At 55.4% G+C, this 26,358-nt stretch overlaps 1 protein-coding gene and 1 long non-coding RNA gene across 2 annotated transcripts; both read right to left on the reverse strand.

Moving 5' to 3' along the window:
• Nucleotides 1-5,956: 5,956 nt before the first annotated feature.
• On the reverse strand, nucleotides 5,957-25,837 carry VASH1 (vasohibin 1). Its single transcript, XM_045563221.1, has 7 exons — nucleotides 24,165-25,837; nucleotides 14,718-14,806; nucleotides 13,485-13,541; nucleotides 11,875-11,949; nucleotides 8,868-9,249; nucleotides 7,173-7,285; nucleotides 5,957-6,225 (listed from the first exon to the last, which is right to left on the reverse strand). The coding sequence occupies exons 1-7, from the start codon at nucleotides 24,465-24,467 to the stop codon at nucleotides 6,153-6,155; spliced, it is 1,092 nt and encodes a 363-aa protein (XP_045419177.1). The 5' UTR covers nucleotides 24,468-25,837; the 3' UTR covers nucleotides 5,957-6,152.
• LOC123646373 lies at nucleotides 11,129-11,867 on the reverse strand. The gene is made up of 2 exons (XR_006737885.1): nucleotides 11,729-11,867; nucleotides 11,129-11,517 (listed from the first exon to the last, which is right to left on the reverse strand). It is a non-coding gene; the product is annotated as an uncharacterized LOC123646373 (long non-coding RNA).
• Nucleotides 25,838-26,358: the final 521 nt, after the last annotated feature.

Genomic DNA, 26,358 nt, shown 5'->3' on the forward strand with positions numbered 1-26,358 from the left:
TACACATATACCATGTGTAATGATCAAATCAGGATACTTGGGATATCCGTTATCTCAAACATTTATCTTTGTGTTAGGAACATTCCAATTCTCTTCTAGCTATTTGGAAATACACAATGAATTACTATTAACTATAGTCTCCCTACTATACTATCGAATACTAGAACTTAACTCCTTCTGTGTTTGTGTACCCATTAACACACTTGTCTTCATTCCCCCGCCCCCAACCTTTCTCAGCCTGTGGTAGCACCATTGTCCGCTACTGAGGGTTGGGTTTTGATTGGCGGCATAAGGCACTGTGGCTTCTCTTCTCCCAGGAGGCGGGTCCATCTCTGGTTTCCACCAGGGGGCGCAGCCCTGGGCTCCTAACAACCTGGCATCCTATCCTGTCTCTCCTTTCCTGTCCCCCTCAGCAAATGTGCAAGACAAAACTGTTCCAGGAAAGGGCCTGCCAGATGAGAGCTTGTAGGAGTGCAGATCTGCCGGGGTGACGAGAGGGCGAATTTCATGGGTTTTGAAGGGAACTCTGCCCTTTGCTCCATGTGTAGTCAGCTCCTGTGACCCCAGGGCCTGGGGCCTAAGCCAGCTGTGCAGAGAGGTTTCGTGTTTCCCATGACCAAGTCTTTTCTGGCTAGGGGTTAGAGGGAGTCCATGCATCAGTGTGCACATTGTCATGTGGGCTGGGCTCAGTGCTGACCCTCCAGCTGACCTGAGGTGGCCCATGTCCACCAACCTGCCAGGCCGCCTCAACAGCTAGCTACTCCCCTCACCCCACTGGGTTACCAGGCAGCCCGCATCTGGGCCAGTCTGCTTGGTCCTTGGTATGACAACTCCTTCCTATCACCACTGCCCTCCACAGATCCTGGCAGATGGGGCTTCTCAGCCCTAAAGAAGGGGTTGAAGTTCTCTAAGGTCTGAGAAGGGCCACCTACATCTAAACGTCTAACCCAGGTTAGCCACGTGCCTAAATCAGGCAAGTATGTGCGGTGAGCCTGACAGAAACATACAGCAGGAAATGAGGTACCCCCCTCCCTCACCCCACAAGCTGGGTTCTGATCCTCCCAGAAGTCTGCATGGACATTTACGTACACGTTCTAAGTAAGTGGCCAAGCAGCATCTACAGTAAGCCTCTGTGATTCGTGATGTGGATTCTCGTCCCAGCACTTGTTTGTGCGAGAGCAGGCCGGAGCCACCGTGTACGAGGCCCTTTCATTGAAGCTTGCCCACGAGGGCCTGTACTTGGTTATCGTTTTAGCTGAATTTAAACGCAATTCCAACACCGCCTTTATGAAAGGGTGTGCAATCCGAGGTATTCACAAATGCTGGTTGCCTTTATTGAAAAGCTCTTGTTGCCTGTCGTTTTAGCTGGATCTAAATGAGCCTGTAATAAAACTGCCTCTACTTGATGGTGTATAGTCCCAGGTGTTCATGGATTCCAACAGGTAGCCTCCTCCCGCCCCCTGGTCACCACCACACTACCGAAATGGAGTCTTGCTTGCTCAGTGACACTTCCAGCTAGGACTTCATGGGGATTGGCAGGAATGAGAAGCAGGAAGTGTCCTACCTCTCACAAGTCTGGGTTTTATGCTTAAGTTGAATGAAGAGAGCAGAGGTGTGGCGAGGAAGGGTTGAGGCTGAAACATGCTGTGGGGTCTAAAGGGTATTTTCCATGCAAGTCTGGTTTCAACTGTTTGGGCTCATCTTAAAGCGTGGGAAGAGGTCCAGAGCCAGAAGGTCAGTGGGGAAGAAGAAAGGGGGTGGCGGGTGGACCCAGAGGTGTTTTCCAGAGCTGTGGCTTTAAGCACCATGGGTTCTGGACTGGCCACCATGATGGGACTTTGGGTCCCTGTTGCTATGGTTTCCTGAAATAAGCTCATCTCCCAGAATAACATTCCTCTTTCTCCTTTGTTCCTGGACTGCTGTGGACCAGGACTGGAAGAGCAGAGCTCGAGATGCATCCTGGGTGCAGACGGGGGCACCAGGCCCGCTGTGTGAGGGAGATCAGGGTTAAGAAGAACCAAGTGGCTTCACAGCCTGCAAATGACAGCCTGGGCCCCCAGAAGTTTCATGACTGCAGGGGCTGAGAGGTTTCTTGTTCCCTGGTTTGAGGCTCCCCTTCCCTCAGGTGAGGCACTTCCCAGGGCAATGGGGCTGGTATCTGTGGGGTGGGAGTGGGCTGGAGTGGGCTGGGAGTGGGCTGGGGCCCCAGGTCCCAAAGGAAAGGCAACAGGGCTTATGTGTTGTGGTTTCTGCCCAGCCCACGGAACTGGAGCTGGGGAGACTTTATTCATTTCACAGGGGAAAGTGACAACAGGAATGAGACAAAATGTGGAAGTGAAGGGGGGGGTAATACTGATTTGAGAACAGAACAATCTAGTACAACAACCGCAGCCAGCACAAAGCCTAAGGGAGGAGATGGCCCATCATCACCAGGCCCCGGAGGCCAAGCACACCCAGGTTTCTTCTCTTGTCAGACTCAAAGAAGAAGGAAAACTTGGGGACTCCGGAGCACCAAGATGGAGGGAGAGGGTCAACACTGACGGACTTGCGGCTAGCACCACAGCAGCCCTGCCTGGCCTGGGGAGGCTGGAAGGAGGGACGCTCCCCGCCTCCCACTCCTCAGCAGGCTGTTTCCTGCCCTTCACACAACCAGCACATTGGGCCCAGCGCACATGTCCCTGTACCCGAGTGCGGCCAAGGACACAGTGCAGACGGTGGGCCAAGCCAGAAATTATTCCAGGCAGGAGAACCAGGTGCACACACGCACACAGGCTTCTGGGCGCTCCACCAGCCAGAATGCCACCGACTCCCAGAGCCAGAAGTCAGGGCCAAGCTGGAAGGGGTGGGGGCGTGAGATGACAGAAAGGGCTGGAAATGAGACATGGTTACTTCTTGGCTCTTTTTGCTCCTCAAAACCCCGGCCCCAGGCTTTACCATCACATCCCGGGGCTGCTGCTTCCCCTGACTTGGCCGCACCCAAGCCAGGCTGGGCTGGCTGGCACGGTGAGTGAGGGGACACGAGAATGCGGGGAGGCCGTGGGGGGAGGCCTGGCAGTGAGTTAGGTGCACAGGAAGGCTCTCCAAGCCCAGCTCCCCCGCTCTATCCCTGGGACTGAGCACAAGGAGCCAGGCTTTCGGGAGACCCTGCAATCACCCCCCAGCCTGGCCCACTTCCCCAGGCAGCCTTCTCTGACCTCACCTTGGTCCCTCAGCCAGCAGCCCCCACGCCCAGGGGCAGAGGAGCTGGAAGGCAGTCCTGAGCCAGGGGGCGCTGGGGTCCCATCAGCCAAGCCCCTGTCCCTCACAGGACGTGAGATGAGGTGATACCATGGATGGTGACTAAGGCCCCAAAGTCCCTGCCTCTCTGCCTCCCCAGAAACCTTGCAGCCAGGCCAGCCCCGGGGAGCAGAGCCTGTGTAAACACGCCCAGGAGGGGAGGAGGGGTTGCTACATATGAAAAACAGTTAAAAATAAATTAAAAAGCACCACTATGTCCTGTGGTGTGACCACAGGCCCGAGGGCTCAGCTCAGGAAGGGTGAGTGCTCGGGGTTGTCCACCGGGGGCCGGCCCTCTCCCTCGCACACAGCAAGCGGGGTTAGGGCCTCACTCTGCTTCCTTCGCCCTGGAGGGCTCCGGGGAAGGAGCCTGTGGGTTAGAGCCTCTTTCTAGGACTCTGAAATCAGGAGCAGCTCCCTGTCACATCTCTTCCCCTCACCCTGTCATTCCTGGGAATTGCCCAGAGGCAGCCAAGGCCATGCCCCTGCTGATGAGTGGCCACATCAGGACCCAGAAGGGACTTTGTTTCAGCCTCACACCTCCCAAGGTGAGCCCGTGTGGGAACATGGGGACCACACCATCCCCCTCCCGGGAAGCTGTGGCAGGATGGCGAGTCAAGGGTCCCCATACCCCTCGGACAGGTCTGGCTGGGGTGTAGCCCAGGGGACGTTACACCAACCCTACGAGGAACTGGTGAGGCAAGGGACTGACCGGCTGCCCTGCTGGGTCTGGCTCTGGGCCAAGAGCTGCTGGTTGGAAGAGCTGCCAGCCTCTGGCGCCTTCCCTGCCGGGCACTCTCATCTGCAAAGGCATCCCTGGCTCCTCCCTCCCTTCCTCCTCCTCTGCTTGGAAGGCACCGTCTGCCTCCCTGGCAGGTCCGGAACTACCTGTCTCTGATCCACTCCACCCCACGGGTGACCCAGCAACTGCAAAGGGCGTCTGTTGAGTTTGTCTGTGGTGTGCAGGGAGAGTGAAGACTCAGGGAGGAGCCGAAGTGGCATTTCTCCTCCTCCTCAGCTGCAAGGACCCTCTCCTGGCCCAGCCTGGCTCTGGGAGACTCAGAGCTTTCGCACATCCCAGAGCATCTCAGTGGACTTCTCCCTAGCACAAGCTCTCTCTACTTCAGATACTGCAAACCGGCATTCTCTTTCCCCTGTAATGGGGTTTTAAATTTTTTGAACTGGTCACCAACATTTAAAAATCAGATTTTACAGAAAAATTCAGAATTCTGGCCTCTGAACTGTCAGACCATCTGGTAACACAGGGCTGGCACCGTGAGAACAGCTGAGCAGCAGCAGCCCTTTAACGGGGTTTGTCCTCCTTAGTTGGCCACAGTCCCCACCCAGCCCTGCAGTCGTCCTTTTCATCACCGGCTGGCCCTGTGGACATCTGAGTTCACAGCCTAGTTCTGGTCTTCCCTTATGCAGGCCCCCGGCCCCTCTGCAGCCCTACCGAGAGCTGCTCTGGCCAACTCAGCCTCTGTCTCAGAAAACCCTTAATGGGCATCTCATCCATCTGCCCTTCCACAACCTGAACCCTCCCTCCAGCTTCCTGACATTACCAACTAGTCCTCCGTAGGGAAATCCCCACCCCTCAAGGAAGCCTGACCCTAAACTCCCTCCCACATCCCTTTCTCACTTACAGTCCACAGTTCTCGGGCTCTGTCCCTCCTCAGTGGTCACGCCACACCCTTGCCCTGCCTACACCTCCCAGCCCTGCCAACCTCTCTCCACATCCTCTCACTTCCCCACCAGGTCTCTCATGCCGATGGCGGGCTGCGGGGGACCCCAGCTGCTCAGGCTCTGAAGAACTGCCATGAGCAGCGACAGGCCTGTCACTGCAACCTCCAAGCTAAAATGAGTGATTCAAGGAGGGGAGCAGGCCTAGGGCACACATATATACCCTGGTCTGGTCTTGATTTCCCCAGCAGAACCCACTCCTGGCACTGCCAGGGGAAGACCCAAGCCCGAGTATTCCAGACCATCACCCTGTCCCGGCCATGGCCCCATGGCTGACACCCAGACCTATGCAATGCCCACAGACATGGTGACCCCAGCACAACTCTGGGCCCTCCGCAAATCCCAGACCCTCCACAGGGAGCCCCTGGGCTCCAGCAACAGGCAGAGCTGGGACTGGGCAGGCAGACCCATCAGGGGCCTGGGAACTGTGCCCAGGGGTGCTCCCCTGTGCCCTCCTGTAGTGCACCCCCAGCATGGGGCCGCGCCAGCAGGCAGCATCAGCCCAAACAGCACTGCCCGTGGTGGCCACAGGGCCTGACGCCTCTCTGAGGCCACGGGCTCCTGCCCTGGGGGCATACATGGCCCGTGCCAAGTCCTGATTTATGGGCCACGTAGACCTTTCTCAGGACGATTCCTACCCAGCTTCCCTTTCCCTGGGTCAAGATTCTGCCAGGGCAGATAGAAACATCTCCATCCTCCACCCCGCACCCCAGGCCTGGAAAGGCTGGGACATTTCCCACAGACAGGATGCACCCAAACCACAGAGAGACACCAGAGGCAGGGGCACCGGCAGGACCAGCAACCCCTCCTCACCCAGACCTGTGGCACACTGATCTCTACACACCGGCCTTCGGGCCCTCAGCAGATTCATTTGTTTTACATTTCCCCCAAATATCTTAATCTTCCGTTGTAGAGTTAAAACTCCAAATAAAATGCTAACTGCCTCTCGGCCCAAAGTTAGGGAGCTCAGCTCGGCGGGACGGGGAGCAGCTCGGGGGGCTGAGCTGGAACACACTCTCCCTGCGGCCGCTCGCCCTGCCCCGTCACCAGCCTCTCTGCCCTGCCAGCGAAGCTGGTTCCGGCAGGTGCATCCTGGCCCCCGGGGGCAGGTGAGGCCCGGGCTGCTGGCACCCGCCTCACACCCGGATCTGGTACCCGTTGAGGTCTGGCATGGCTTTGGGCTCTGAAGGCTTCTTCTCACCCGAGGGCCTGTGGGGAGGAAGAGAGCAGAGCAGAGGGACAGTGAGTGAGCCTCAGAGAGACGGTGGAGGGAGGAGGCAGTGGCTGTCCCCCTAACCCCTGCGGCTTCCCCCTGCATTCTCCACTGGCCCTGCAATGCAGCAGTGGAGTGCGTTTGACAGTGTTTCTGGAACCCCTGGCCTGCCTGTGCTCCTGAACGTGGCCCCTGGCTCTCACAGGCTCCTGCCCTCCCTTGCAGGTTGGCTGACCCGGCTGCAGGCTGCAGGTAACAGCTTAAAGCATAAATCTCTCCAAGGGGAATCTGTTGCCTACAAAAGCCTCCTAGATCAAAGGCAATGATGATGGGTGGATATTTTGGTGCCAGAGGCCTGTTTGACACCCCTTAATTCATACCAGAGCGGTGGCTCCTAAATGACAATAATATTTAAAGCAAAAGTCAGACTGATATGTAGGAGATGAAATCAGAGGCGGCGGCCTGGTATTTTAACAGCTTGTTTTTGCCATCAAGATATAGACAAAAATCACAGACTCTTGGGGGCAAAAGTTATGTTCAAAGCCATCTACCCCAAAGCCATCTACCCAGCTGCCACCTAATATTCGAACCTTCCCCGACGACACTGCCGGGGGAATTCACTGCCTCGCAGGAGCCCCTTCCGCCCTCCCTCCTACATAACCCACGCTGCCACATGCTTCGGACCTGCCGTGTGGACCCCGTTGGTCCGGCACCCAGTGGGCCAGCTGAGGGCTGTTTTCTCCAGGATATGGGACTGTCTTGCTGTGGGAGATGTACAAGCATAAACGCACAAACCTGCCGTCCCAAATCATCTCCCTTGGGTGGGAGCAAAGAAGAGGGAAGGGTGGGAGGGAGAAGAGATGGGTACAGAAAAAGAGAGACCCAGAAGATGAGGAAGAAAGGGTCTTCCTCAGACCCACCCAGGCACCATCCTGTGTCTCACCGTCTTTCGCTGCGACTGTTCCTGCGGTGGGGGCTGGACTGGCCCCGCTGCGGGGAGGAAACATCCTTCTTCCGGTCCTTGGTGGGAGAGGGTGGACCTGTCCCTTTGCCAATCTAGGTGGAGAGGAGGCAGCAACAGCATCACTCCAGGGCTGCCCCAGAGGCTGCCATGGGCAAGACCCAGAAAACCTCAGGCAACATTCTGCCCTGTCTCTGGGTCTTTCCAAACCTACGTCCCAGGCACTAAAGTGCTGGGCCAGGGGTTCCTCAGTAGGGCTGCCCAATCCCTGCTGGACCCTGAAAGGAGTGTGGAAGTGGGGGCGTCACTGAGCTGTGACAGTGCCGTACAGACCCCTCAAGAAAAAGCCCATTTACCCACACCAGGTAAACGTGCCAGCTGGGGAAGTGGCCCATGGTGAGCTTTGGCCTCGGATCCCACCAACCCCAAGGGGACACTGGTTATCTCCAACCAATCAGAAGTCAGACTGGTAGCTGCAGCTCTGAATAGGAAAAAAATGAGAAGAACAAATGAATCATCCTTTATGTGGCACAGTCAGCTTGACTTGAGTTTTCAAAACACGGGGTGCACCACGGGAGTGCTGGAGGGGGGCAAATAACACGGGGAGTCCTTAGCACTGAACAGGTAAGGAATTATGGTGCTAAAGACCAGGCTAACACTCGAGTTGGCTCCAACTCTAGATCCAACCCACCGCCTTGAAGACACAGTAATATTCTGAGCAGCAAAAGCCAGGGTGCTGGGCGACCCGGAGCTAGGTGGGGAGGACCAGCTCAGGAGGAGCAGAGAGCAGCCCCTCTCCAACGCAGGGCCGCTGCAGCCCACTTCTTCCCTGGGGGAAGGCAGGGCTAGGGCAGCCCTACCTCTTGCAAACCCCTGCCTGGATACCTGCAGGCACTTGAGACAATCCCAGATTCCCCATCAGGAGGCTGAGCTCCAGCCAGACCTGCTTCTCACTGCCTGAGAGCCAGACACTGGGCTTCCTGCCCTGGAAGTGGAGCTGCCACCTACCGCCCGCTGGCCTCCCAGGCTGTCAGGAGAAATACTGAGCGGAGAGTGCAGAGGTTAGTGGCTGGGGCACCAGACTGCCTGGAGGGGCAGGGTCACAGCCTAGCAGTGACTGAGCAAAGGGAGGGAACACCCAGGGGGTCCCGGCCCTCTCCCCAGGGGAGGACTCCCCACCATGCAGGGGGACCCAGGGAGAGGTCAGAATTCTGCCTCAACAGCCCAGCCCAACTGTTCTGGGTACACCACCTCCCGCCCCAGACTTCTACCCATCTGTAGACAGGAAAGAGAGAGAAGAAACTACCACCCTCACTGTCTTCCCCAAGGTCTCACTTTCCTATTTTTTCTAACCTCTTCCTAGTCCCCTGTCAGACGCAGGTGGCCGGGGGCTCCAGAGTCTGCAGGCTGCCAGCCAGCCACCCGCCATTCCCTCCAGACAGGCCACGATTTCCCACCAGCAGACCTGACTTCCAAGTCCCCCCACCTGCCTGTCTCTGTGTGTCCAAACCCAGTTCACCCGGCCCGTGGGCACTCGTCTGCCCACCTGAGGGGACCACCAACATTTGGGACCTTTGAGCGGGGCCCGACCCTTCCTCCTCACTCCACCTCTGCCGGGTGGGACACAGGCCCGGAGCAGAGGGCCCCCACCAGCCCTGGGAGCCGCATGGACCCGACCTTGAGCCGCATGTCGCGGGCGTGGCGCTCCAGCTCCTTGCGGAAGTCGTCGCGGCCCAGCCTCTCCACGTCCAGCACCGAGTGCTTCCACTCGATCTGCTCCACGCTGTGCGGGTCGTGCGACACGCTCTGGCCCAGCTTCACCTTCTTGAGCACGTGCCAGCAGCGGCCGTAGGCGGCCTCGTAGTCCAGCACGAGGTCGCTGAGCGAGCGGAAGGCCGGCGGCTTGTACATCAGGTCCTCGCGCCGGCTCATGCCCAGCGCGCCGTAGCGGCCGCCGAAGTTCACCCCCAGCACGATGTGGCGGAAGTAGTTCCCTGAGAAGTAGGTCTTGAAGCTGATGGGGAAGCGTTCCAGGGTGGGCATGCTGTTGGTGAGGTAACTGGCCGGGCCCCCAGCTAAGGAAAGCGCCAGCAGAGGCATGGGGCTGGCGCCCAGGATGGGACAGGGCGGACCCCTGCAGCGACACCCCACCCCATTCACTTGCGCATTCGGGCCATCTGGCATCGCCCTGGTATACAGCAGGTGCTCAGAAAACGGAGCCTCTACTAGGCTCTGAGTGACTCGTGGCTGCTGCTCTGTCGCCAAGCAGGGCTCACAAGGTCACAGAATCACCAAACCTAAGGCCCTGGCCCCTTCACCTGCGTCCCTCCCTCCAGCCCCTCCTCCGCGGTCGCGCACACACTGAGCCTTCCATACCCTTGGACACATCCTCACGTTTTCTTCCTCCCTCACACGTACATGTCCTCACAGATGCACACGATTCTGCTCAGCCTCTTCTCCCACCACGACCCTCCAGCCTCAGACCACTGCCCCACCTGCCGACCTCCCCAGCCACCTGGCTTCCCCTGGCACCCTGCACCCGCTCTTCCCTCAGGGCTGGGTGTCCTCGCTGGCCTCCGTCTCCAAAGTAAGTCTGCTGCCCTGTTTCCTCCACGACATTCTGCATAACTCACATTTCACCTACTTCTGGGTTTCCCTATTTAGTCTCCCCCACTAGAATGTAGGCATCTTGAGGACAGGGATCTTATCTGTCCTGTTCTTTGCTTTCTCCAGGGCCCAGCACAGAGCCAGGCACATAACATTTACTCAGTGAAACTCTTGTTGCGACAGTTGGAGATGGATAACGCATGGAGTCATGCCACGTACAGACGCTAAATGTCTTAACAGTGGTCCCCAACCTTTCTGGCACCAGAGACCGGTTTCATGGAAGACAATTTTTCCAAGGATCCTGGGGGTGAAGAGGGATGGTTTTGGGATGATTCGAGCACATTACATTTATTATGCAGTCAACCTTTCTGCTAATGACAATCTGTATTTGCAGCCACTTTCCAGCTCTAGCATCACCGCCTCAGCTCCACCTCAGATCATCAGGCATTAGATTCTCATAAAGAGAGGGTAACCTGGATCCTGCACATGCGCAGTTTACAGTAGGGTTCACTCCTATGAGAATCTAAGGTCCCAGCTGATCTGACAGGAGGTGGAGCTTATGCAGTGATGCGAGTGATGGGGAGCAGCTGTAAATACAGAGGAAGCTTGGCTTGCTCACTGCTGCTCACCTCCTGCTGTGCGGCCTGGTTTCTAACAGGCCACAGACCAGTACCAGGGGTTTGGAGACCACAGTTCTTACATGCACTGGCTCACTCCACTGTCCTGAGAACTCAGTGCAACAGGCACTGCCATTATCCCCCTTGGCAGAGCAGGACTCCAAGGCTCAGATGCTAAGGAACTTACGGGGGGGGGAGGGCACACAGTGAGTAAGTGGCTGAGCCAGGATTCAAGTTCAGGTTGGTCTAATCCCAAAGTCTGTGCTGTCAGACACCATGCCATGTTCCCTGCAGTGCTAAACTCATTCCACGAGGCTTACTGAGCCCGATTCCTTGTGAGTCATCAGGGACGCAGAGATGAGAAATGCACCACCCTGCCCTGCGGAGGCTGAGTGCAATGGGGACAAGACACGGGAACAACTGCAGTACAGGGCCCACTGTACGTGCTGTCACTGCTGTGGGGATGCTAGGGAAGAGCCCCTCACCTACACGGGGGTTGCTCCTGTTTTCTTCCTGCCCACAAGCCACCAGGTGGCCCCTGCATGGACTCCTTGTTCTGACACGACCCCCTCCCCCTTCACCCTCCTGGCCCTTCCCCAATCTGTGCTCCTCTGGTCCTGAGCCAGGTGCTGCCTGCCCCAGGGGGGGCAGGAGAATGTTTAAAAGCTGGTAGGGGAGATGGGAGGCATAGGAAGAGATGAAACAGGACTGGCCTTGAGTTGGTGAAGCTAAGTAATGGGCACATGGGAATTCATTATATTGTTTATAACACAACACCTCAAAAACAAAGAAAAGGCAGTGCTCGGGCACTGACCACTTACAACAGAGACCTGGCTGTGAGCATTTGCCTCCTCTGCCCCTGCTGTGGTCCAGGGACCAGGGGAGGGCAGCCTCTCCTGGGGGCTCATCTGTCCCCCGGCCACCCTGGAGACCCAGCTACAGGCCCCACTTCTGCCCTTCGGGTGGGAGTAACCAGGAAACCCTGTTTGTGCTTTTTTCAGGCAGTTCTGCTTTAAAGATCCCGTTGGTCATCTCCACAAATCAACATGTCCTGGAAATGCCAACATCTGGGCATTGCAACTGTGTCTGCCAGTGTTTGGTTCCTGGAAATGGTACAACAGCCTTTGTAAGACTGTGTGCCCCAATTCGGGGTTCAGAGAACAGGGTCATTATGTCCATGTGATTCAAAAAGGAGCTGCCCGGCAAGCCCGGTAAAGTGGCAACTGAGGCATGGGGTACTGGGCCCCTCACCTCCTCCACCTTGGGGGGCTCCCCCACCTTGGGGGGCCTCCTCTATCTTGGGGGCTCCCCTACCTTGAGGCCAGGCAGACAACTGCATAGGGAGAGCTGGGAGCCCCGGAACTCCTTCAGCCCTCTCCTTGCAAGCAGGAGGCTGAGGCCCAGAGGGGCTGGCGGCTGGCCCGGCCCCCAGCCCAGGCCTCCCAGGGGAGGAAGGATACATTCCCAGGATCACGGCTTCCAGGCATTTGATTGGCAGAGCCTCTTTGGTCATTTCCTTGGCTAGGTCCATCAGCCTGTGGGAAAGGGGGAGGCAGAACTGTGAGGACAGCACCTCCAGCCGCTTCCGGTGGGAGAGTGTGGGGAGGAGGGGGCAGGGTGGACCTGACATGCTAGGACAGAGGCCCCTCGCCACCCCCAGCTGCTCTCAGCTCAGACTCAGCACCCCACCCCCACCCCCAGCCCCCCCTGTGGGGTGGGGAAGAGGCAGCCACTGGTGACAGGAAGGAGGCCTCTCCCCCTCACTTCCTCCCTGCCTGGCTCCTGATCCACAGCCCTCTGGGGGAGGGGAGCACAGGAGGGGGGCGTGGAGGGGGGACCTTGACAGCCACTGGGCTGGGGCCTTCTGTGAGGGCAGTGGGGGAAGGTGGGAACTTCAGTGTTGACCTCTTCCCTTCTGGAATGGCTCTGTGGACACCCCTGACCCCACCATGACTTCTGGGAAGAGCTTGTTAATTGACTGTGGACCTCCTTCCCACGCAGCTGCAGGGCCACCGTGGGATCTCAGGGGATAGCTGTCGGGTGACTCCCCAGCCTGCTCCTGAACTTGCAATTCAGGCCATTTTAAGATGGGCTGCTCCTGAGGGCTGGTTCCTCCCTCCTACCAAATGCGGCCCGCCGGGGGATTCAGGCCGGCCACTGGCTTTGGCTGGAAGGGGCCGGACTCCTTCCTGCCACAGGAGGCTGGAGTGGGCCCCCAGCACACAGTGGCCGCGGGACAAGCGCACTGGAGTTAGCGAGGTTGGACTCCACCCAGGGCCTTGAGGAAGGAATAATTAAGTAATTTTGCTAATAAGCCATTTAAAGACTTTTTCACAAGAAAGCAAACATAGATTATGTGTGGGGCAAGATGTCAAACACATTAATTTTTAAAACCTGGGGTTGGGGGTCTTAAGCCTGGGGGCGTCTTTGGGCTGAGGCCCCAGGCTCCAGGCATTCATTTCTCACTCTGCTCTGCCCACGGGGCTTCATGGGCAGAAACTTTCTAGAGCCAGCGAATCTAGCCAGGGGTCTACACTCAGGGAGGTGGGCTAGGAAGTGAGAGATGCAACATTGCAGTGGGGTCCCTGCTCAGACACTGGGCCTTCTGCTAAATGACCAGAAAAGAGTCCAGTAAGGCAAACAGGGTGACAGGGCAGGTCCCCTGCGAGGGGGAGTGCACAGGTGGCTGCAGGAACAGAGGGAAGGGAAAGGGCTCTCTCCTGCTCTGCCTGCTTCTCCATAAAGACGATGATCTGAGGTTCAGCCAGTCTACCTGGGACCACCCTCTCTCCTCACCAAGGCAAACTGGGGCGCTCTCCCCAGTCTTGCTAGCTTAGCATGGATGTCAGGGTTTCCTTTTCATCAAGGTAGCCCGGGCTGTTCCTCTTAGCCAGATTTCCCTCCATGTGACACCCCAGGTGGTACCTGTCCCCAGGGTGGTACCTGCCCCATGTCAGGCTTCCCTCGGAGAGTCCCTGCCGGCCCCATAAGCTTCCACCCAAGGCACACCAGAGGCTCCCCAAGAGGCTCCAACCCAGCCTGGGCAGAGGACTGGCCACCCCATACTCACCCTGTCAGAGGTCTGCTCTTCTTAATTTCAAAGAACTGTGTCCCTGTGTGATTGTACCTGCAGGCGCCAGTTAAGGGCTTCCTGGCTTGGTCGGGAGGAGGTTGTCCCTCTCTCCCTGGCCACCTCCCAGACCTTGGGCACCCAGCACTCCCAGTAGGCAGTGTGTTAGGACCCCAAAAGTAGCTCCTGCAAGACACCTTGGAGGGTGCTAAAGACCCATGTCTCCTGGCAGGGAGAGAAGGCTCCTTCTCTGTCCTTCTCCCTCTTCTTCCTTGGCATCACCCCTCTTCCCCCTGGCCTCCCTTCCCAGGATGGGGGACGTGGAGCAGGCAGCCAGCCCAGCCAGGCTGGGAAGAGGCCGTGGCTGGGAACATCTCTCTGTAGCACATCATTTTCCAACCAGCTGAGAAGCAACATGGACTGTGAGGAGAAGGCCGGGGGCGGGGGTTCAATGTGGCCTCTAATTGCTGGGTGCTCCTGAGCCAGCCACCTCCCCTCGCTGGGCCACAATTGTCCTGCTGGCAAACGGAGGGGCTGGACCCACTTTTCAGTCATCAGCCTGGCCTTTCGCCTAGCCAGGACCCATGCCTGATGAGGTCCCTCCTACCTCTGACCTCATCTGTAGCTGGAAGGATGGGGAGGAGAACCCAGGGACAGGGTGCAGGGGCTGGAGGGGCCCAGAGCAGGGACACGGGGGAATCTGGACTCAGGGGAGCCCAGCTCTTTCCACGCTGGGCAACCAGCCTCCTGCCGGGGAAGAAAAAGGAGAAGAATCAGGAGAAATTTCCAAGATGTGGAAGTTATCTCCTGAAGCACAAAAATCATTTTTCTCCTCCATTTGCCCTACTTTTAAACCCAGTCTTTTAACAGCCCAAGCCCGTTCCCCCTTCCTCTCTCTGCTAGGGCTGGATGGAGACAGAGGAGCTCTTGGCTTGGCCACCCCACCAGAAGTCGCCAGGACACCTCTCCCTCTCTTTGCCCCATCACGGGGTGGGAGGATGGAGTGGGCCCAGCACTCGCTGGACAGAAGTCCTCCGATACTGGGGGGCACATAGGCCGTGTTCCACAGCTGCAGGGAGCACAGAGCTGCCATGTGAATGATACCCCTGGAGCTGGGGAATGAGGTGGCTCTGCTGACACCTGTCCAGCTCTGTCTGGAAACAAGCCCCACTTGGCTTTTGGACCTGTCACACCAGCCAGAAGGTGGCCATGACCCTGGACCAGAGAGGATACTGCAGCTCCCTGATGTAGCGCTGCACGGCTTCCAGGCGTTCAGGGACAGGCGTAGACGGCTGGAACGTAGGCACACTCGGTATGGGAATCTGGGGACAGAGAAAGACAGAGAAAGAGCTCTGTCACTAGAGGAGGCCACCCTGGAGCTGCCAGCCCATCAGACACCCAGGAATAGTCCCCAGAGGAGCCCCTCCCTGGGGAGGGGCAACCGTCCCTCTGTGCTGAGCCTCTTCCCTTGTCACCCCCTCCTTCCGGGGACTTCTGCCAGGACCCCATTCCAGCCATTCCTTTCCTCCTGGCACTTCTAATTTGGAGCTTATGTTGATGATTCCAATGTTTTACATCTTTAATAATTTTAGAAAAACATAGGTTGATTCACCAACTGTTTTGAATTTTAAATAGTCATTAACTTCAAAGCTTATGAGGAATGCTACTACTGGGGTTAAGTTCCTCTGGGTTTGACGTTCACTCTTGCTGAAGTGCTAGATCAAAACTGGTTTACCTGGTGTCCCGTGTTCTCAGGGTGGTGCCCTGGGCTGGGGGCGTGGTCCCAGGAGGGGTCTACGTATCCTCGGCAGGAGGAGTCACCCACCCAGTATCACTGGCACATACGGGACCTTGCAGAGCTCTAACCTGAACTGTCAAGGAGTAAGTCGGGGTAGCAGGCAGAGCAGAGAGACATATTTTGGAACAGGTCTTGCTGGGGCTCTATTTGCTAGGGCCCAGCTGCTTTGGAGGGGTTCCACAGAGGCACAGGGGCCCCAGGTTCTCCTTCGACACCCCCCTTTCCCGCCAGCTCCACACCTACGCGGTACAGGTGTAACCCGGCAGTCCTCCTCACCAAGATGCCCTTTCCAGTGCCCAGCCCAGAAACGGGGAGGACAGCACGAGTCGGGCAGGCGCCTCTCGATGCCTGGGACTGCCAGGCAGAGGCTGCCAGGCTGCTGGGGCTCGGGTCAGGAGCAGCCCCCGAGGCTGTCCCTCAGCCACCATGCAGTCTCCAGGACAGAGGCTACCCCGCAGGTGTGGGACCCGTCTCCAGCCAGGGGAACCCAAATCCTGGCAGTTTGGCTCCAACATGTCAGTGAGGTGGAGGAAGCCACGAGATACATCAACTAGGGACCTCTGGGGCTTCCGAACGGACTTCCTTCCAGGGACAAGGCACCCACAGGGGACAGCCTTGTACATCACGTGGCTGCAGCACTGGGGCTCTGACAAGGAGGGAAGTGACACACCAGTTATCACTGTACTCTCGCGTCTGGGTGCTGCTGATGGCACCCACTTGCTCTAGGGCGGAGACACATGAGGGAAGGGCCCTGGTCCACAGTGACAGCTTTGCATGAACTTCCTCCCGCTCCCTCTCTGCCGTCCTCTCCTTCCTGTCTGTCTGGGCTACCCCTGAGCAGCTGACACCTCTGGAGGAAGCTGGTTCCTCTTTCACATCACTCCCCTCCCTAGACTGGCACCGCCACTTACAGTCGCCAGCAGGATAAAAGCCCCAGGGTGGAGGCTCCTCTTCTTCCTGCCGGTGCCACGTGGGCTCCAGGCCCTGGCCTGGCCTCCCCTATGTCAAGGGCATGCAGGTGGGGAGTGGGAGAGGAATTATAGGAATTACTTAGCAATTTGTATAAACAGCGAGGCACATCCACGTCCAGTCACCTGACCTCAGGTGGCAGTCTCAGCCAGGCATCCCCACTTGTCACTGGAGCTTCAGGTAAAGGCTGTAAGAACACCCTCCCATGAGATGCTCCAAACAGGGAGGGAGCTGCAGTCCAAGAACCATTCGCCTAAGCTCACCCAGAGCCAGGCCCGGGCCGGGGCCAGGCAGTGCCCGCAAGAGGATCAGCACCTGCCATCCAGACAGAGGACCCAGGAACAGGCTGCTTTGTGACAAGAAGAGTCCAAAAGGGCCTGGAATTTACAAGCAGGGCCTTGGAGGCCACCATCACCGAGACCGTTCCTTGACTCATGTCATCCTACTGCAGACGGCGACTACACTTTTTTTCTGAATGTTCATTACCAGCATAGACTCATTCGCTCAAACACAAGCAAGAAAGATCCTGTGCATCCAAATGCCCAGGCCCACTTGAGGACTGGTCACCTGGATTTGACCCCCTCTCCTCCACCTCCAAAACAGGAGCCAGGAAATACTTCCTCACTGTTGGGGGTGGCATTAGGAGGGGTACAGTGGGGGAGAGTGGTATCAGCTACCCAGCTCTCAGGGACAGCTCCTCCTCCACAGCCAAGGCCAAGGGCTCCCCTTGCTCCAGAAGCCCGCACAGTCTTGAGCCCTACTGAGACATCCCCTAGAGTCGCACACCATGAGGTGGCCTGGGGGCAGCTGGGAGAGCCTGCGGCTGGACGGTGGGGCTGAAATAGTACGGCCTCCAGCAATGGGGCCGACTCTAGAACTAGACCATCACCAGCAAAATCTAGCTCTGCCCTTTACAGTCTGGTGACTTTATGGAAGCTCCTTACCTCCTCTGTGCTTCAGATTCCTCATTTGTAACATGGGCACCAACACAGAAGCACCCTCAGTGGGAATGGGATGCTGCAGGCTGGGGCCTCAGAACACGATCTGGCACACAGCAAAGGCTCAATTCCTGTTCAGGGCATTGCTGTCAGTGTGTGCCAAAGACAGCCGTCAGCACGTTGCTCATCCCGGCAATGTTACCCTTTTGGAGATGTCCACACTCCCCCTTGCAGGGGCTCAGTGGCCAGAGCCACGGTTAGAAGACCCTCGGCTACTGGGACTGGGGTCAGTGGCCATGGAACTTTTTTTTTTTTGAGACAGAGTCTCGCTCTGTTGCCTGGGCTAGAGTGCTGTGGCGTCAGCCTAGCTCACAGCAACCTCAAACTCCAGGGCTCAAGCAATCCTCCTGCCTCAGCCTCCCAAGTGGCTGGGACTACAGGCATGTGACACCATGCCCGGCTAATTTTTTCTATATATATTTTTATTTGTCCAGATAATTTCTCTCTATTTTTACTAGAGACGGGGTCTCGCTCTTGCTCAGGCTGGTCTTGAACTCCTGACCTCGCGAGCGATCCTCCCGCCTCAGCCTCCCAGAGTGCTAGGATTACAGGCGTGAGCCACCTCACCCGGCCGTCACTAAACTTTTAATAGTGATGGCAGCTTAAAACATCAAGGAGAGACTCTTATCAAGGACTATAAACTGTTGCTGGATTTGAGATCCTTTTAGAAACTGCTGCCCTATAACATACTGGCATCACCCTTGGAAAGGTGGCTTCTCCAAAGCACTCGTGGGGTGTCTGGCTTCACGCTCACTCCTTGCTCCATTACTGGGTACGCAGCAGAGGCTCACCTGATGAAGCATCACATGTTTTACATCTTCGGTCCCCAAGCCCCAGGTGGGGACCAGTATGGGTCTGTGGTCTGTTAGGAACCAGGCCCTGCAGCAGGAGGTGAGTGGGGGGCAACCAGTGGAAGCTTCATCTGTATTTACAGCCGCTTTGCATCCCTCACACCACTACCTGAGCTCCGCCTCCTGTCAGATCAACAGCAGCTTTAGATTCTCATAGGAGCATGAACCCTACTGTAAACTGTGCATGCAAGGAATTTAGGTTGCGCGCTCCTTCTGAGAATCTAATGCCTGATGATCTGAGGTGGAGCTAAGGAGGTGATCCTAGCGCTGGGGAGTGGCTGCAAATACAGATTATAATTAGCAGACAGGTTTGGCTGCACAGACACCATAATAAATCGCTTGCTTGCAGACTCATATCAAAACCCTATCAGTGAGCAGCAAGTGACAAGCAGCATCTGGTGGCAGGCTTTAAGTCAGAATCCGACACTTATTTTAGTCTGTGGTGGCCCTCCCATTATTTCATTTACCGCTTCCATCCACGCCTCTTTCCCACAATGCACACTTGTCTCAGTCACAGTTTTATAAGCCCACGAGCTAACCCTAGCAAAAATGAGTAAAAAACAAATGTTGCCGGAGAGCTTCTTTGGAAAGGGGGAAAGACCCGATGATGAGACAGCAGAAGGCTCCAAGACTGCCAACAAATTGAAAGCTGCATTTAAAAGAAAATATCAAAGGTCCTGCTTAAATCATGGGTTCATTGCAACAGGTGATTCACATTCTCCAAGTCCATATTGTATAATATGTGGTGACCGGCTATCCAATGAAGACATGAAACCTTCAAAACTGCTTCACCACATGAAGACCAAGCACCCTGCATTAAAAGACAAGCCTCTGGAGTTTTGCAAAGGAAAAAAATGTGAACATGAGGAACAGAAGCAATTATTGAAGGCCACCACTTCATCAAATGTGTCTGCACTGAGAGCACCATTCTTAGTGGCTAACTGCACTGCTAAAGCTAAGAAGCCCTTTACCATTGTTGAAGAGTTGATCCTGCCTACTGCTAAGGACATTTGCTTTGAACTTTTAGGAGAGGCTGCAGTTCAAAAGGTGGCACGTGTTCCTCTTTCAGCTAGCACCGTAACTAGATGAATTGATGAAACAGCAGAGGATTTTTTTCTTTTTTTGAGAAAGAGTCTCACTCTGTTGCCTGGGCTAGAGTGCCGTGGTGTCAGCTTAGCTCATGGCAACCTCAAACTTCTGGGCCCAAGCTGTCCTCCTGCCTCAGCCTCCTGAGTAGCTGGGACTACAGGCATGCACTATCACACCCCCGCTAACTTTTTTCTAGTTTTAGTAACCTAGCTAATTTTTTTTTTCTAGTTTTAGTAACCTAGCTAATTTTTTTTTCTAGTTTTAGTAGAGACAGACTCTCACTCTTGCTCAGGCTGGTCTCTAACTCCTGACCTCAAGCAATCCTCCTGTCTCAGCCTCCCAGAGTGCTAGAATTATAGGTGTGAGCCACCGAGCCTGGCTGATAGCAGAGGATATTGAGGCACAATTGTTAGAGAGGATTAATGAGCTACTGTGGTACACAATCCAGGTAGACGAGTCTACTGATGTTGACAACAAGGTGACATGCTTGTTTTTGTGTGATATATTTTTCAGGATGATGTGCATGAGGATATGTTACATGCACTTTTCTTGCCAGCACCACAGCTGCAGAGCTCTTCAAGTCTTTGAATGATTAAATGTCAGGAAAACTGAATTGGTCATTTTGTATCAGTGTATACACAGACAGAATGGCTGCCATGAGTGGATGGCTTTCTGGTTTCACTACTTGGGTCAAGGAGGTCACTTCTGAATGTGAGTCTACGCACTGTGTCATCCACAGAAAAATGCTGGCTAGCCGGAAAATGTCATCTGAACTAAACATTTTACAGGATGTGATTAAAATTATTAACCACATTAAAGTCTATGCCCTTAACTCACGTCTGTTCGCACAGCTCTGTGAGGAGACGGACGCAGAGCACACACAGCTTCTCTTATACACAGGGGTGAGACGGCTTTCTAAAGGCAGATCACTGTGCAGAGTTTCTGAGTTACAAGAGCCGCTCCAGACATTTCTTTCAGAAAAACAGTCACCACTGGCAGCACATTTCAATGACACAGAATGGGTCGCAAAACTTGCTTACTTGTGTGACATATGCAACCTGCTGAACGAACTCAATCTGTCACTTCAGAGGAGAACGACAACCGTGTTCAAGTCGGGAGATACAGTGGCTGCTGCATTCAAGGCCAAACTGGAATTACAGTGGTAACAAGTGAATACTGGGATTTTTGACATGTTTCAAACATTAGCAGAGATTTGGAAGAGACTGAGCCAGGGCCTTCTTTCTCCCAGCTGGTGCATGATCATCTATCTCAGCTTTCAAAAGAGTTTGAGCATTACTTCCCAACCACAAAATACCCCTGGAACTGGGAAGGAATGGATCTGTGACCCATTTGTGAATAAGCCAGGTGAATCGACTTTGTCCGTGCTAGAAGAGGATCAACTGTTTGAGATCGCAAATGACAGTGGCCTTAAAAGTATTTTTGAGACAACTTCAAATCTCCATACATTCTGGATTAAAGTCAAGGCAGAATATCCTGAGATTGCCACAAAAGCACTGAAAAACCTGCTTCCATTTCCAACATTTTATCTTTGCGAAGCAGGGTTTTCTGCAGTGACAGCAACCAAAGCAAGATTACAGAGTAGACTGGACATAAGCAACGTACCTGGGGTGTCACTGTCTCCCATCACTCCCAGATGGGACCATCTAGCTGCAGGAAAACAAGCTCAGGGCTCCCACTGATTCTGTATTATGGTGAATATAATTATTTCATTACCTATTACAATGTAATAATAATAGAAATAAAGTGCACAATAAACGTATTGTGCTTGAACCATCCAGAAACCACCCTCCACCCTGGGTCTGTGAAAAAATTGTCTTCCATGAAACTGGTCTCTGGTGCCAAAAAGGTTGGGGACCACTGCTTTACATCATTAATTCCTTTCAACTTCCCCTGAAGTGGGCACTGCTCTTATCCCCATTTTACAGTTAAGGAAACTGAGGCACAAAGAGGTTGCACACCTTACTCCCTTCCCAAGGAAAGCAGTCATGAGAGAGCTAGGATCTGAGCCTGGTGGATGAGACTCCAGAGTGTTCTCCTTTTATGACACTACCTGGTAGGGGTCCCAAACTCAACTCCCTGCAGGGGCCAGGCAGGTAACATAAACAGAGAAGGTGGGCTGAGAAGGTAGGGACAGGGGAACCACTCCTCAGCCCCAGCTGACAGCGCCACACGGGACTGCAGATTCTTTGTTCCCAAATTCTCATTTTCTGAAAAGATGCCAAAAATCTGGGTCGTTATGGGAAAAGCTCCCAATTTTAAATTTTGGCTCAAGTGGTTTTTTAAAACATGGTACAGTCCCAATAAAACCCTTCCTGGGATCTCTGCGGTGTAACCTCTGTGGGGAATGCCTGTGTGCCAGCTCTAGTGGCAGGGCCCCCCAGGACGGGTGCGTGCGGTGGCCTGCTGGCAATCAGCACCCAACCTCCGCTGCTCCTCTCCAAAGCCTCCTGGGCTCCGCCACACTCCCAGACTCTAAGGGCTTCTGGTACTCTGCACCCCGGGAGAGAAGGAACCTCATGCAGACTCATGCGGTTCCTCTATCTGAGACACTTTTCCCGTGGTTTGAGGGGAAGTTTCAAATTTTTCCAAACCACTCACAAAATTCCTTCCACCTGTCAGTCATGACACCCCCCCTCCCCCTCAGAAAATAGCTTCCTTCCTTCATTGGTGTCTCTCCTATGCATAACGATTGGCAATGGCAAGATGATAATACAGACCAGTCACTAATAAGCTCATTGGTTTTTTTTAGTCCCTATGAGTGGTGACAGTTTGGCAGGGAACCATTCACACTCTCCTATGGCCTGATTTAGACACAAGCAAGATGGCAGGAGAGCTGTCTGCTCAACGCCAACTTGCTCATGTGGGAGCAGCGTGTGACTCTGGCCTCATAGGCTCAAATGTTCTGAGTGAAATCTAGTCTCCCCTCTCGATGAAGGACATGAGAAAAGGTAATGAACATCCAATAACCAGTACTGGTTTGGGGCTTTACCCCTTGTCCACTGTTTTAACACACAGTCTCTCATTTAATCTTCCCATCAACCCATCTCATTTTACTGATGAGAATATTGGGGCTCAAATAGGTCAAAGGGGTTTGCCTAAAGTCATATACATAGGCAGAGGATCCTTACCAATGTCCATATCCTTTGATGCAGTACTTTCTCTTCCAGGAGTTTATATTAAAGGAAATATCAGAGATGAATCCCAAAATATATGTTTTAGAATGTTCACCACAGTATTCATTTTAAGAATAAAATAATGGGCTAGGCGTGGTGGCTCATGCTTGTAATCCTAGCCCTCTGGGAGGCCAAGGTGGGAGGATCTCTTGAGCTCAGGAGTTTGAGACCAGCCTGAGGAACAACAGTGAGACCCCATCTCTACTAAAAACAGAAAAATTAGCTGGGCATGGTGGCACCTGCTTGTAGTCCTAGCTACTTGGGAGGCTGAGGCAGGAGGATTGCTTGAGCCCAGGAGTTTGAGGTTGCTGTGAGCTATAAAGACCCCATTGCACTCTACTTGGGGCAACTGAGCAAGACTCTGTTTGAAAAAAAAAAAAAAAGAATAAAATAGTGGAAACAATGTCCAACCATAGGAGAGCAGCTAAATAAATCAGTAAGGTAAGTCAGCACAGAGGACAATTATGCAGCCATTCAAAATCAATCTACATTTTATTTTCCCTGGAAATATTGAGCAGCTGCTTATTCTCCTGTCTCAGCCTCCAGACCAGCTAGAAATACAGTCAAGTACCACCTTGCCCAGCTCATTTTTTTAAACTTTTGATAGAGATGGGGTCTGACTATGTTGCCCAGGTTGGTCTCAAACTCCTAGCCTCATGCGATCCTCCCACCTCAGCCTCCCAAAGTGCTGGGATTATAGGTGTAAGCCACCATACCCCACCCCAGAAGACATTTCTCTGATGGCTCTACCAATAACGTGGTAAAAACAAAACAGAACAGGCCACTTGTTCCCACATCTAATTCACACTAACCGCCATTCTCCCTATACCCCTCATTCCCACCTGAGCAGACAGGACTAGGCACTGGGCTCCGACCTCTGTCTAGAGGGCTCTGTTTGGGGGATTCAGACCTCTGCATTTAGGAGAGTGCTTCCTTAGTCTGAACCACAATGTTTTTTAAAAAAATACCAGGCATGTATTTCCATATAGCACTGTACAGTACAGAAAGTCTCAAATACGCTTTCATTCGTGAACACATACATTAAGTGCCTGTTCTGTGCCAGGCACACAGGAGACCTTGGGAAGACAAAGATGAATGAGACACAGGCTCCGCCTTCCTTGGCAACACAACTTGAAGGACAGCCCTCCTGGAAGAGTTCCAGCAAACACTGAAAAATTAGTTCATTTGACCCCTCTCCATAGGATCTCTTCTCATGTCTCCGAATCTAGTGTCCAACAGAGCAGAGGACCTGGGGTTGAGTCCCAGCCCTGCCACTTACTGGCTGTGGGACCTTGAGTTCCTACTTGAGTTTTTGGCGTTTTCATCTGTAAAACGGGGATACAAATTACACTTACTTTATAAGACTGATGGGAGAATTCGATGGCATAATGCATGAAAATATTTTCTCAACATATGAAGCCCTTATTTCCTTAGTCATTCATTATCTGTCTGTTCACAGTTCTCTGGCTTAGCAAGCGTCATCCAGCAAATGACATGTCAAGCTATCCTAGTGTTAGTTCATTCGCTGTCCCCTCCCACAAAACATGAGCATTTTAAAAGACATGGGGGAACGCCTCCCAGAGACAGGCCTGTGAACCCCCCTCACAGACTGGCAGCGGAGAAAAAGTTCTTCTGGACAAGACAGACCTGTCTGCATTCTTTAAATCTTACTCTGCCAAGGGTCCCCTACCCCACAAGAGGAGAGGGTGGCTTTGCTCTCTCAGTCCTAAGGTCACTAATATCCTAGACTGTGCTACAGCCCTCCCCACCCCACTCCTCACCTTGGGCAGGTCCGTGGCCCCACGGATCCGTTGCGCCACCTTCTCTCCATCGGGGTGGATCTTGGCCACGTGTTTCCACATCCTTTCCCAGGTGGCCTCATCCACAGGCAGCCCACCCCGGTTGACAAAGAAGGGGATGCCTCCGTCGCGAAGGTCCTCTTCCCCTTCCTCCTCTGGATCCTCCTCTCTCTGGGCTGAGGCCCCTTCGCTGGTCTCCAAACGCCTGACCCCAGAGGGGGCGGCGGCGGCAGCGGGGGCAGCACCACTGCCGCCACCTCCGATCACCTTCTTCCCCCCTGGCATCCCTAAATTCTTGAGGCAGGTGGGAGGATGTCTCAGGAGGCGGGAAAAACAGGTGGCTCACAGGAGGCCTCCCGCACACCAGCTGCAGAGATAACACATGGCCAGAGAGCAAGGAGCCTTTAAGAAACCAGGGCGTGGCTCCTGTACAATAAAATACTACTCAATGAGAAAAAAAAAATCAGTGCAACGACGTGAAGTAGGGGCCGAGAGGGTTGTCCGAGGTCAGCATTAGAGGCCTTGTTCTGTTTGAAAAATGGGGTAAAGAGAACACACTCCAACTTGGCAGTCTTCACAAAACACCCCCATTTGACAACAAGAACAATGCCGGGCAGCAGCCTGGGCTGGCAAGCAGGAGAAAAATCGGAGGGAAACTGAGGCCGGACAGCTCAGACCTGCGGCTGCGGAAAGAAAGGCTCAAGGCACAGGTGCCCACTGGGCGCCCCGGGTCCCAGTTTTGGAGAGAACAAATTCCTCTACAAAACCCCTGCACGCTCACACCTGCGCGCGCCCCAAGGGGGACCAAGGCGACTCCCGGCCGGGAGCTCAGAACCGGCACCCCTCGGCGGGAGAGTGGCGCTGGGGGGCGATTTCCCCGACGCAGCGAGACAAGTCCGGGAGCCAAGACTCGCAGCTGGCGGGGCGCGGGGAGGGGGCGCGCGTCGACGCGCACATTCCACGCCCGCGGCCAACTCCCTGCACAAAGTGGGCTTTGTCTGGGCCCCCTGTCCCTTCGCCCCTGGGAAACGGCAGCGGCTCCCCCAGAAGGGGAAAGGGCGCGGCAGGGAGGCGAAGGCTGGGAGTGCCAAGGCCCAGCCGGTCCCCAGCCGGGCGCGTCTCAGCGGGCAGACGGCGGGCACCTGGCGCCGCGCTGCGCCAGCCGAGCCATCGCGGGGCACGGGTCCCGCGCCAGGGCCCAGGGTTCAGCGGGACCGGCTCGGGCGGCGCGCAGGGCCCAGGCTGAGGTCACCGAGCGGCGGGCTCCGGCCGCGGGGTCGCTGTCCCGGACCGGCTGCAGCATGGGCGGTGGCGCGGCCGGGGCGGGGGAAGGATGCTCGGTGGCTGTTCGCTCGGGCTCCCGCTGCCCCGGTTAAGGGGCGGAGGAAGGACCGCGGGGCGGGGACCGCAAGCTCCGAGGCTCGAGCAGCCACGGCCCGCGGATGTAGCTGGAGGCGAGTGACAAAGCCGGGGCGAGCACCGGCTGCGCTGGCCCCCCGGGAGCAGCCTGCAAACGCGGAGCCCACGACCAGATCGCGGTTCCGCGGCTCGGCGAAGCTGGTGCCGCCGCCGCTGCCCACGCCGCGCCAGGGTCCAGCTGTCGCCGATCGCGTCCCCTGCCCGCCCGCCGCCCACCAGGCTCGACTCCGGCCCGCGCCGCGCATGCGCTCCGTCCCCCCCTTAAAGGGCCAGCGCCTTCCCGCCCGGTCCTCCGCCTCCCGCAGCCATCCCTCTGCCCCAGGTCATCTCAGGGATGCGGGTGGGCGTCGCTCTCTTCTCACCTCGCTCTCAGGGCGCCGCGAAGGCGGTGCGGACCTGCGGAGGGACTTTACAGTGTGTCAAACAGAGCGCAAAGTCCACGGGGATTCCGGGCGCGATAGGAACTTCTGCGGCCGGGAATTTCCTAAAGCGGGTACCTCGCGGCCGCGCTCAGCGTGTGGACGCGCGAGCGCCGGCCTGGAACACAGATTCAGTGACTGTTGTGCGTGGAACGTTCAACAAATCGCTTCTCTCTGTAGGCCTCAGTTTCCCCATCTATCAGCAGAGGTGGTCGCTTTGGGTGAGCGCAGTGTCCCTCCTGGAGCGCACGTTCCTTAAGGGAGGACATCTAGGGGTTGGAGGTAACTATCTCTGGAAACAAAAGAGTTAAAAGTCACCCTATTCGATCCCGTCACCT

Source organism: Lemur catta, chromosome 1 (genome assembly GCF_020740605.2).
Source record: "Lemur catta isolate mLemCat1 chromosome 1, mLemCat1.pri, whole genome shotgun sequence".
NCBI lineage: Eukaryota > Metazoa > Chordata > Mammalia > Primates > Lemuridae > Lemur > Lemur catta.